This window comes from Oncorhynchus mykiss, chromosome 18, assembly GCF_057628025.1.
Source record: "Oncorhynchus mykiss isolate SJ-2025 chromosome 18, ASM5762802v1, whole genome shotgun sequence".
Lineage (NCBI taxonomy): Eukaryota > Metazoa > Chordata > Actinopteri > Salmoniformes > Salmonidae > Oncorhynchus > Oncorhynchus mykiss.
In genome coordinates, this window is record NC_143039.1 from 16,730,026 (window position 1) to 16,743,113 (window position 13,088).

The 13,088-nt window shown below is 44.3% G+C and overlaps 1 protein-coding gene across 5 annotated transcripts in view; it reads left to right on the plus strand.

The window, feature by feature from the left end:
- LOC110495547 (receptor-type tyrosine-protein phosphatase-like N) overlaps window positions 1–13,088 on the plus strand; it is a 45,262-nt gene that overhangs the window by 2,779 nt on the left and 29,395 nt on the right. For 2 of the 5 annotated variants that reach the window (XM_090207427.1, XM_090207431.1), the window contains exons 2-5: window positions 5,368–5,418; window positions 11,141–11,251; window positions 11,623–11,728; window positions 12,708–12,897. In XM_090207427.1, coding sequence (XP_090063553.1) covers window positions 5,368–5,418; window positions 11,141–11,251; window positions 11,623–11,728; window positions 12,708–12,897 — 458 coding nt within the window. Of the gene's footprint in view, window positions 1–5,354; window positions 5,419–11,140; window positions 11,252–11,622; window positions 11,729–12,707; window positions 12,898–13,088 lie in introns of those variants that run through there. The other 3 variants (XM_090207430.1, XM_090207432.1, XM_090207428.1) reach the window with 2 other exon arrangements.

Genomic DNA, 13,088 nt, shown 5'->3' on the forward strand with positions numbered 1-13,088 from the left:
TTCCCTATGTAGTGCACTACTTTAGACCAGGGCCCTATTCCCTATATAGTGCACTACTTTTGACCAAGGCCCTATTCCCTATATAGTGCACTACTTTAGACCAGGGCCCTATTCCCTATATAGTGCACTACTTTTGACCAAGGCCCGTAGGGAACAGGGTACAATTTGAGATTCAGACTCTTATCTGAAGCTATAAAAGATAATTCAAATGGACAAAGCCTCACCAGACTCACCATTATTCAACTCAACATGTCGTGTCTGTCATCACTCCATCCCTGTACTTATAGCCCATTACTTTATTGTCATTTCAGATATGAAAGGATATGATTGTAGTTGCAGTAACATATTAAAAATAGCCCTTGTGTCGTAGAGTGCTCCCCCACTTCCTCTGTCCAGGCCCTGACTCCCAGTGGTACAGATCTGCTATCTTAATTTGATCACTGTTGTTGCAGAGATGTATCCTGCAAATTTTAGTGTAGTCAAGGTTTTAAAAGGCTTCTAAAGTATGTAATACCCACCTGATTTGCACCAACGGAAAATGTATCAACCCCTACAAAAATGTCCATTAATTATAATCCACATAATAATTCCAATTTCATTTTCCTGCTATGAGAAGCAGGGTCAAATTAAGGTAGCACATCTGTAGGCTGAGAGAGAGTTTGAGGGGGGATAGAGAGAGAGCGAGTTTGAGAGGGGGAGAGAGAGTTTGAGAGGGGGATAGAGAGAGAGTTTGAGAGGGGGATAGAGAGAGAGTTTGAAGGGGAGAGAGAGAGAGAGAGAGTTTGAAGGGGAGAGAGAGTTTGAGGGGGAGAGAGAGTTTGAGAGAGAGAGAGAGAGTGAGTTTGAGGCAGAGAGAGTTTGAGGGGGAGAGAGAGTTTGAGGGGGAGAGAGAGAGAGTTTGAAGGGGAGAGAGAGTTTGAGAGAGAGAGAGAGTGAGTTTGAGGCAGAGAGTGAGTTTGAGGCAGAGAGAGTTTGAGAGTTTGAGGGGGAGAGTGAGTTTGAGAGTTTGAGGGGGAGAGGGAGAAAGAGTTTGAGGAGGAGATTAGGGGAAGGGAGATGGAGGAAAACAAACTCAGATCATCGTGGAGAAAGAACAGGAAACACCCAGTCATGTGACTGAGTTTAACTATGGGATTGGATTCATAAAGTGTGTGTGGGGTGGAAACATCCAAGGTGATAATTATGTCCATGCTGTTTGGAACTCTTTTGTTTATGGAGCTCTGACTCATGCATGTATACAGCACAATGCAGCAAATGTTGCCATGATACAGTCCTGTGCTAATTATTGACTGCTGTAATAGCTTTTATTGACTGTTGTGGGATACACATAATCAGCTTACAGTACATGCCTCTTCCTCAGAAAGAACCTAGAATCCCGATAAACTTGTGTGTGTAACATCTCTCCCTCATATTTCTGAACAGCTGAAATAACAAAAAAAACAGCCCAGAGAATTACGCCACGCAGTTTGAAATGACTGTTGCTATGATACTTACAACCCAGGTCACTTCACTTTATTGGTCTTATTTCACATCTTGAGTTTCTTGAGGTAGAACACAATGGACAATGCCATAGATGACATCACAAGGTCACACCAACTGATAGAATGTAAAATACGTGATACAACACAGTGCTGTACAACAGTTAAGAATAGGCCTAGAATGCAGGGCCAAAGTATATTCTCTTAGATGTAAGATACAGCAATACTCATTACTAGAACAAGAGATGTACTATGACCTAGCCCCCTGGGATTGATGGTCTGTATTTCTGCATGCGGTTGATTGATTGACATGCTCTTGGGGCTCGGGGGCAGTGCACTAGTGATTTGTCCAGTCTGTGATGGACTCTAGCTTGGGAACAATCTCCCCTGCTTCTGCTGCAGACAGACGAGAGAGGGATGGACAGAGGAAGAGAGAGAGGAGTGTGAAGAAAGGGAGGGATACAGCGTGTATTAGTCATCATATCGCAGATATATCCAGACATGGATTCAAATAGTATCTGACTTCTTTCAAATACTTTGAGCCTTTGATTGTGCCTGCCTGAAGTGGCAGATGGACGGGACTTGGACCGTTGCGACTATTCCATTGGTTCCGTTGCTCGGCGCCAGGCAAACTCAATCAAATGCAGCTAAAGTATTTGAAAGACAACTAATACTGTTTCTGGTGCACGGAAAGACATGCTCTGTTTTCTCGTCTATGTTTCTTCTTGTCTTGTCTGTGATCTTGTCTTTGTGTCTGGGGAATCGTATTATTTCCCCCACAGAGAGACAGCCCTCTAGGCCAGTCTGTCTCCCGCTTCTGTTTTTGTAATACAGTACACACATAATCATGAATGCAAACTCACTCACATACGCATACACACACTCAGTGTGTACAGCCGTGTTGTGTCACATCTGGCCGTGTTTCCTCCCCAAGCAGACTGGAGCTCTGTAAAGGTCACCCATTACCTCCTTTATATATATATATATATATATATATATATATACACACACACACACAGTCTGCTACATACATACATACATACATACATACATACAGACACACAGACACACAGTCTGCCATCCAACACCCTGCTCTCTCTCAATTCAAAGGGCTGTATTGGCATGGGAAACATATGTTTACATTGCCAAAGCAAGTGAAGTAAAAAATGAACAGTAAACATTACACTCACAAAAGTTCCATAGGAATAGAGACATTTCAAATGTCATTTTATGGCTTTATACAGTTTAGTAATGATGTGCACATTGTTAAAGTATACAAGGGAAAATAAATAAACATAAATATGGGTTGTATTTACAATTGTGCTTGTTCTTCACTGGTTGCCCTGTTCTTGTGGCAACAAGTCACAAACACTGCTGCTGTGATGTGATGTCACACGGTGGTATTTCACCCAGTAGATATGGGAGTTTATCAGAATGTGGATTTGTTTTCAGATTCTTGGTGGGTCTGTGTAATCTGAGGAATATACAGAGCATTCAGAAAGTCTTCAGTCTTCAAGTCACAAACACTGCTGCTGTGATGTGATGGCACACTGTAGTATTTCACCCAGTAGATATGGGAGTTTATCAGAATGTGGATTCTTGGTGGGTCTGTGTAATCTGAGGAATATACAGAGCATTCGGAAAGTCTTCAGACCACAAACCTTTTCCATATGTTGTGACGTTCAGCCTTATTCTAGTGTATATATATATGTGTGTGTGTGTGTGTGTGTGTGTGTGTGTGTGTGTGTGTTAAATCCCCCCTCATCAATCTACACACAATACCCCATAATGACAAAGCAAAAACAGGTTTGTAGAATTTTTTGCAAATGTATAAAAATAAACAACTGAAATATCACATTTGCATAAGTATTCAGACCCTTTACTCACTACTTTGTTGAAGCACCTTTGACGCCGATTACAGCCTCAAGTCATCTTGGATATGACGCTACAAGCTTGTATTTGGAGAGTTTCTCCCATTCTTCTCTGCATATCGTCTCAAGCTCTGTCAGGTTGGATGGGGAGCGTCGCTACACAGCTATTTTCAGGTCTCTTGGGAGGTGTTCGATAGGTTTCAAGTCCGGCCTCTGGCTGGGCCACTCAAGTCCATTCAGAGACTTGTCCCGAAGACACCCTTGCATTGTCTTGGCTGTGTGCTTAGAGTCGTTGTCCTGTTGGAAGGGGAACCTTCACCCCAGTCTGAGGTCCTGAGCACTCTGGAGCAGGTTTTCATTAGGGATCTCTCTGTACATTGCTCTGTTCGTCTTTCCCTCAATCCTGACTAGTCTCCCAGTCCCTGCCGTTGAAAAACATCCCCACAGCATGATGCTGCCAACACAACGCATTACCATAGGGATGGTGCCAAGTTTCCTCCAGACGTGACGCTTGGCATTCAGGCCAAATAGTTCAATTTTGCTTTCACCAGACCAGATAATCTGTTTTCTCATGGTCTGAGAGTACTTTAGGTGCCTTTTGGCATAAATGCCTGATTGGTGGAGTGCTGCAGAGATGGTTGTCCTTCTGGAAGGTTCTCCCATCTCCACAGAGGAACTCTGGAGCTCTATCATAGTGACCATCGGGTTCTTAGTCACCTTCCTGACCAAGGCACTTCTCCCCCGATTGTTCAGTTTCGCCGGGCAGCCAGCTCTAAGAAGAGTCTTGGTTGTTCCAAACTTCTGCCATTTAAGAAATATGGAGTCCACTGTGTTCTTGGGGACCTTCAATGCTGCAGAAATAGTTTGGTACCCTTCCCCAGATCTGTGCCTCGACACAATCCTGTCTCAGAGCTCTACGGGCAATTCCTTTGACCTCATGGTTTGGTTTTTGCTCTGACATGTACTGTCAACTGTTGGACCCTATATAGACAGGTGTGTGCCTTTCCAAATCATGTCCAATCAATTAAGTTTAGCACAGGTGGATTCCAATCAAGTTGTAGAAACATCTCAAGGATGATCAATGGAAACATAGCAAAGGGTCTGAATACTTATTTAAATTAGGTATTTATGTTTTTTAAAATCTTTAATGCATTTGCAAAAATGTCTAAAAACCTATTTTTGCTGTGTCATTATGGGGTATTGTGTGTAGATTGATGAGGAAAATGCTTTATTTAATCCAATTTAGAATAAGGCTGTAATCTAACAAAATGTGGAACAAGTCAAAGGGTCAATACTTTCCTAATGCCCTGTGTGTGTCTCTACTATGGTCATACATTTAGCAGGAGGTTAGGAAGTGCAGCGCAGTTTCCACCTCATTTTGTGGGGCAGTGTGCACATAGCCTTCTTTTGAGTGCCAGGTCTGCCTACGGCGGCCTTTCTCAATAGTCGGTCACAGTGGTCAGGTATTCTGCCACTGTGTATTCTCTGTTAGGGCCAAATAGCATTCTAGCTTGCTCTGTTTTCTTTTGTTAATTCTTTCCTATGTGTCAAGTAATTATCTTTTTGTTTTCTCATGATTTGGTTGGGTCTAATTGTGTTGCTGTCCTGGGGCTTTGTTTGTGTTTGTGAACAGAGCCCCGGGACCAGCTTGCTTAGTGTCCTCAGCTTGCTTAGGGACTCTTCTCCAGGTTCATCCATCTGTAGGTGATGGCTTTGTTATGGAAGTTTGGGAATCGCTTCTTTTTAGGTGGTTATAGAATTTAATGGCTCTTAAATTCTCTTTCTCTCTCGCTCTCTCATTTCCCTCCCCCAGTTTAATTCAAGGGTACATTATTGTCATGACATTTTGTCAATTGCCAGAAAATCTGAAATAATAGAAAATCTCTCTCTCCCTTCCTCCTCTGTCTCTTCCTCCCTCTCTATCTCTCTCTGTTCTTCCCCTCCCTCCCTCTTTCTCTCTTTCTTTTCCTCTCTCTCTCTCTCTCTCTTTCTCCTCCCCCTCTTCATGTGCTTCTCAGGCTGTCTGTTTGAGAAGAAGCTCTGCCCCAGAGACCAGCCATGCTCAGATGGTCAGTATGACATAACACCATCTCTCTATCTAACCCATCTTCTTCACGTTGTCTCACTATACAATCCTCTCTCTGTCACCAGACACTCCAGGAGGTGTTGGCAGTTCTTTAATAAGACAGGGGTGTCAAATTCTTAGTCCTCGTGCGCCAAAGTCTCTTCCTGTTTCCATTTCAGCTGTTACTGATTGGCTGGAGGCTACACAAATGTCCAATCAGTCTGTGGTCTAGACCTGGGAAATCAGGTGTGTAGCCTCCAGCCAATCAGTAACAGTAATTTATCAATAAGTTGAAATGGAAACAGGAAGAGACTTTGACTCTTGACAAAGATTTTTTATTATGTTGACAAGATGGTCGAGTGAATTCTCTAATAATGGAAATACATGTCCTCAAAGATGGAAGGCAGGCAGGTGGAGTCGAGATCAGCTATTTGTATTTATTATGGATCCCCATTAGCTGCTGCCAAAGCACCAGCTACTCTTCCTGGGGTCCAGCAAAATTAAGGCAGTTTATACAGTTTTAAAACGTTACAATACATTCACAGATTACACAACACACTGTGTGCCCTCAGGTCCCTACTCCACCACTAACACATATCTACAATACTAATTCCATGTGTATGCGTGCTAATGTTTGTGTTGCTTCACAGTCCCCGCTGTTCCATAAGTTGTTTTTTAATCTGTTTTTAAAATGTAATTTTACTTCTGGCGTCAGTTACTTGATGTGGAATAGAATTCCATGTAGTCATGGATCTATGTAGTACTGTGTGCCTACCATAGTCTGTTCTGGACTTGGGGACTGTGAAGAGACCTCTTGTGGCATGTCTTGTGGGGTGTGCATGGGTGTCTGAGCTGTGTGCCAGTAGTTTAGACAGACAGCTCGGTGCATTCAACATGTTAATACCTCTCATAAATAAAAGTAGGGATGAAGTCAATCTCTCCTCCACTTTCAGCCAGGAGAGATTGACATGCATATTATTAATGTTAGCTCTCTGTGTGCATCCAAGGGCCAGCTGTGCTGCCCTGTTCTGAGCCAATTGCAATTTTCTGAAGTCCTTTTTTGTGGCTCCTGACCTCACTACTGAACCGTAGTCAAGGTGCGACAAAACTAGCGCCTGTAGGACCTGCCTTGTTGATAGTGTTGTTAAGAAGGTAGAAACTAGGGCCTGTAGGACCTGCCTTGTTGATAGTGTTGTTATGAAGGTAGAAACTAGGGCCTGTAGGACCTGCCTTGTTGATAGTGTTGTGAAGAAGGCAGAGCAGTGCTTTATTATGGACAGACTTCTCCCCATCTTAGCTACTACTGCATCAATATGTTTTGACCATGACAGTTTACAATCTAGTGTTTCTCCAAGCAGTTTAGTCATCTTAACTTGCTCAATTTCCACATTATTTATTACAATATTTAGTTGAGGTTTAGGGTTTAGTGAGGGTTTTGTTCCAAATGCAATGCTTTTAGTTTTAGAAATATTTAGGGCTAACTTATTCCTTGCCACACACTCTGAAACTAACTGCAGCTCTTTGTTGAGTGTTGCAGTCATTTCAGTCGCTGTAGTAGCTGACGTGTATAGTGTTGAGTCATCCGCATACATAGAAACTCTGGCTTTACTCAAAGTCAGTGGCATGTCATTAGTAAAAATTTAAAAAGCAAGGGGCCTAAACAGCTACCCTGGGGAATTCCTGATTATAACTAGATTATATTTGATAGGCTTCCATTAAACACCACCCTCTGTGTTATGTTAGACAAGTAACTCTTTAACCACATTATAAAGCCATAACACAATAATGTCAAAAGCTGCACTGAAGTCCAACAAGACAGCCCCCACAATCATTTTATCATCAATTTCTCTCAGCCAATCATCAGTCATTTCTGTAAGGTGGCACTATTCTAGCCAATCAGAGGACAGATACGCTTGTGAACAACAGGCAAAACTCCATATCAAGTTGCCAAAATGCTACATGCGTCCACTTATGTCAGTTCATTCATAACAACCTAACCATTACGAAACCTCTATTCGATCGAATAAGCCTCACGTAGCAAATTAGCAATAAAAAAGGTTGTTGACCAAATTCGACACTCTCATTGATCTCCACACAAAAATTCCTCACTTCCTGGTTTTATTTTCTTGGACAGACTTTAGGTGGAGTAAACCCTCTCTCTTCGCCTCTTCCTCTCTGCGTTGGAGGACTAGAGTTTGACACCCTGTATTAAAACAAACAGTCCGCTAAGTGTAAAACCTACAGCACACACCCTGTATCTCTTTCCTTCCCCCCTCGTCCGTTATGTCTTCCCTCCTTCATTCACCCCCCTTGTCTCATCCCACCTTGTCTCATCCCTCCTTGTTCCACCCCCCTTGTCCCACCCCCCTTGTCTCATCCCACCTTGTTCCACCCCCCTTGTCTCATCCCACCTTGTTCCACCCCCCTTGTCTCATCCCAACTTGTTCCACCCCCCTTGTCTCAACCCACCTTGTTCCACCCCCCTTGTCTCATCCCACCTTGTTCCACCCCCCTTGTCTCATCCCACCTTGTTCCACCCCCCTTGTCCCACCCCCCTTGTCTCATCCCACCTTGTTCCACCCCCCTTGTTTCATCCCACCTTGTTCCACCCCCCTTGTCTCATCCCACCTTGTTCCACCCCCCTTGTCTCATCCCACCTTGTTCCACCCCCCTTGTCTCATCCCAACTTGTTCCACCCCCCTTGTCTCAACCCACCTTGTTCCACCCCCCTTGTCTCATCCCACCTTGTTCCACCCCCCTTGTCTCATCCCACCTTGTTCCACCCCCCTTGTCCCACCCCCCTTGTCTCATCCCACCTTGTTCCACCCCCCTTGTTTCATCCCACCTTGTTCCACCCCCCTTGTCTCATCCCACCTTGTTCCACCCCCCTTGTCTCATCCCACCTTGTCTCATCCCCCTTGTCTCATCCCACCTTGTTCCACCCCCCTTGTCTCATCCCACCTTGTTCCACCCCCCTTGTCTCATCCCACCTTGTTCCACCCCGCTTGTCTCATCCCCCCTTGTCCCACCCCCCTTGTCTCATCCCACCTTGTTCCACCCCCCTTGTCTCATCCCACCTTGTTTCACCCACCTTCTTCCCCCCTTGTCTCATCTCCCTTGTTTCCACCCCCTTATTTCACCCCTCTTGTCTCATCCCCCCTTGTCTCATCCCTCCTTGTTCCACCCCCCTTGTCCCACCCCCCTTGTCCCACCCCCCTTGTCTCATCCCACCTTGTTCCACCCCCCTTGTCTCATCCCACCTTGTTCCACCCCCCTTCTTCCCCCCTTATTTCACCCCTCTTGTCTCATCCCACCTTGTTTCACCCACCTTCTTCCCCCCTTATTTCACCCCTCTTGTCTCATCCCCCTTGTTTCATCCCCCCTTGTCTCATCCCCCCTTGTTTCATCCCCCCTTGTTTCACCGACCTTGTCTCACGCACCTTGTCTCTTGGAATCTGTTGTTTAATCTGTAACCAGTCACATCCTGTCTTTAAAATGGTATTCGCTCCCCAGTTCCAGTGTGCATCCCAAATGGCACCCTATTCTATGGACCCTGGGCAGAAGTAGTGCACTATATAGGGAATAGGGTGACATTTGGGACTTCATGCATATAATGACGTTAACCAGTTCGACGGTTGTGATGGGCAGGTGTTCTGCTGTCTACTGTCTCATAGGAAATACTACATTATTCATACTCAATTAACTCAATGGCAGTTGTCATGTGTTTCCTGATTTTTGTCTACAGAACTGCATGTGTGCAAATGTGTTTGCAAGTGTGTGTGAGCGTGTGTGCCTTCATGTACGATGAGGCACACTCTGAGCATCAGTGTGTAAACATACGGCCTCTCTCCGTCAACCTGCTCTTAACCAATCACGTCTCTTTCCCACCGTTTCCATGGCAACAGTGACATCACCCGGGTGACGGCAGTGTCTCTCCCCCATGTGTATGTTAGAGAGAGAGAATGGGTGAGAGAGAGAATAGAGCTGGGCGATGACTCATCGAGACCCACTCGCACATCTACAAACACACAAACATCACCATAGTACATCTCCATAGTACATCTCCATAGTACATCTCCATAGTACATCACCATAGTACATCACCATAGTACATCACCATAGTACATCTCCATAGTACATCACCATAGTACATCACCATACTACATCTCCATAGTACATCACCATACTACATCACCATAGTACATCTCCATAGTACATCTCCATAGTACATCACCATAGTACATCACCATAGTACATCACCATAGTACATCTCCATAGTACATCACCATACTACATCTCCATAGTACATCACCATAGTACATCTCCATAGTACATCTCCATAGTACATCACCATAGTACATCTCCATAGTACATCTCCATAGTACATCTCCATAGTATCTCCATAGTACATCTCCATAGTACATCTCCATAGTACATCTCCATAGTACATCTCCATAGTACATCTCCATAGTACATCTCCATAGTACATCACCATAGTACATCACCATACTACATCACCATAGTACATCACCATAGTACATCACCATACTACATCACCATAGTACATCACCATACTACATCTCCATAGTACATCACCATAGTACATCTCCATAGTACATCTCCATAGTACATCACCATAGTACATCTCCATAGTACATCTCCATAGTACATCTCCATAGTACATCTCCATAGTACATCACCATAGTACATCTCCATAGTACATCTCCATAGTACATCTCCATAGTACATCTCCATAGTACATCTCCATAGTACATCTCCATAGTACATCTCCATAGTACATCTCCATAGTACATCTCCATAGTACATCTCCATAGTACATCACCATAGTACATCACCATACTACATCACCATAGTACATCACCATAGTACATCACCATAGTACATCACCATAGTACATCACCATACTACATCACCATAGTACATCACCATAGTACATCACCATAGTACATCACCATAGTACATCTCCATAGTACATCACCATAGTACATCTCCATAGTACATCTCCATAGTACATCACCATAGTACATCTCCATAGTACATCTCCATAGTACATCTCCATAGTACATCTCCATAGTACATCTCCATAGTACATCTCCATAGTACATCTCCATAGTACATCTCCATAGTACATCTCCATAGTACATCTCCATAGTACATCACCATAGTACATCACCATACTACATCACCATAGTACATCACCATAGTACATCACCATAGTACATCACCATAGTACATCACCATAGTACATCACCATAGTACATCACCATAGTACATCTCCATAGTACATCACCATAGTACATCACCATAGTACATCACCATAGTACATCACCATAGTACATCTCCATAGTACATCTCCATAGTACATCACCATAGTACATCTCCATAGTACATCTCCATAGTACATCTCCATAGTACATCTCCATAGTACATCACCATAGTACATCTCCATAGTACATCACCATAGTACATCACCATAGTACATCACCATAGTTGTGTGCGCGTGCATATGTGTTTATATGCATGCGTGTGTGTGTTCTCTGTGCTTTGTAGATGTGTCTGCTGCCCCCAGCAGGAGAGGGTTCTGATGTGTTCTGCTGTGTTCTCTATATTCTGTAGGTTGGCTGTTTGGCCAGTCTCTGCTGCCCCAGCAGGAGAGGGTTCTGATGTGTTCTGATGTGTTCTGCTGTTTTCTCTATATTCTGTAGATGGACTGTTTGGCCAATGTCTGCTGCCCCAGCAGGAGATGGTTCTGTATGAGGTGTCAGTGCCTGTGCTGCACAGACTACAGGAGGTGCTCAAGGAACTGATGATGCAAGGTAATTAAAGTCACACACACATGTACACACACACACACACACACACACACACACACACACACACACACACACACACACACACACACACACACACACACACACACACACACACACACACACAGCCACATATAGACATATCCGTACTCCATGCATACTCACTAACCCATTCCCACAAAGGTTGTTAGGTTCAGAGTGTGGTTGTAAAAGTGAACTGTTACCTTAGTGATGGTAAAGATCATGAACAGATAATCAGGTCTCATCTGCTACCACGGCAACAGGGCTGAGGGCTCTATAAGGTCACACTCCTCAAGTTACCAGGTTACATCTATGACTACTGTGATTGACATCTGTATCGGCCTATGGCTGTGCAGGATTGTCCTGGCAGGATGACATCACCCAGTACGTCATTCGCAAGGAGCTGAGCCGTGTTTCACTGACCCGCCCCCTGTCTGGACGTCATGACAACCCCTCGTCTCAGTGAGTCTCCTGCTCTGTTGACTATAATTAAAAGCAGATCTATAATTACATCTGTTCTATTTGTCTGCAGATTTCCACAGGAAGGTCTGTGACTCAATGGGGGAATTGTTTTGTAATAGCAGCCAGGAAAGGTTATGAGATTAGGAAGAGACCTTTAGAAAGCCCCAGAACCAGATCTTTGAGTTTAGAGAAGAGATGTTTAAAATCCAGTCCACGAGGAACAGGCCACAGCCTCTGCGTCTCTCTCTTCCACTGGTAGTTGATTGATTGGTTGGTTTTATTTGTCAGTTAAAAACGTATACACAGTACATGTATATATTTTTAAACGTGGTCGGAATAACACAATTCATTCAGATACTTATTTCCATTGAGGTCCCATTGATGAGTGCCCTAAGCAGACAGTCAGTCACTGTCACTGAGCGTCTGACATAGAGCACAAGTAGACTAAGTCACACTCAAATGTTGTTAGAGAAAGTGGCCCTCAGAGGACTGTGGTCAAATACTCCTGCAGTAGAGGGAAGCCATCCTCAGAGGACTGTGGTCAAATACTCCTGCAGTAGAGGGAAGCCATCCTCAGAGGACTGTGGTCAAATACTCCTGCAGTAGAGGGAAGCCATCATCAGAGGACTGGAGTCACATACTCCTGCAGTAGAGGGAAGCCATCCTCAGAGGACTGGAGTCACATACTCCTGCAGTAGAGGGAAGCCATCATCAGAGGACTGGAGTCACATACTCCTGCAGTAGAGGGAAGCCATCCTCAGAGGACTGGAGTCACATACTCCTGCAGTAGAGGGAAGCCATCATCAGAGGACTGTGGTCAAATACTCCTGCAGTAGAGGGAAGCCATTTTTAGACAGGTGCAGGATGACTTGGAAGTTGAGTTCTTGTGAGTGAGGGAAGCTATGTTCCCTATAAGGGTCTGCAAGTGCTAATGGGTTGGCCTTATTCTGATATTCTCCATTCATACTGTATTTCTCAGGTCCTCAGAACCTGTGCAGAATGCCCATCTTTCCAAGATGCAGTATCCTCCCAGCTCCAGGACCAAGGCTCAAGGGGACGATCCCAACCCAGACCTGATGCAGAGTTACCTGGACTACATGATCGTGGATCCCCCCAAGGCCTCCCAGTCCCTCCACATGCAAACTCTGGACCCTTACACCTACCGCCAGGTGGGAATGGACACACACACACACACACACACACACACATACACACACACATATATACACACACACACATATATATATATATACACACACACACACACACATATATACATACACACACACACACATATATACACACACACACACACACATCTACAGTGTATTTATATCATACGACTCATGGTTATATGGTA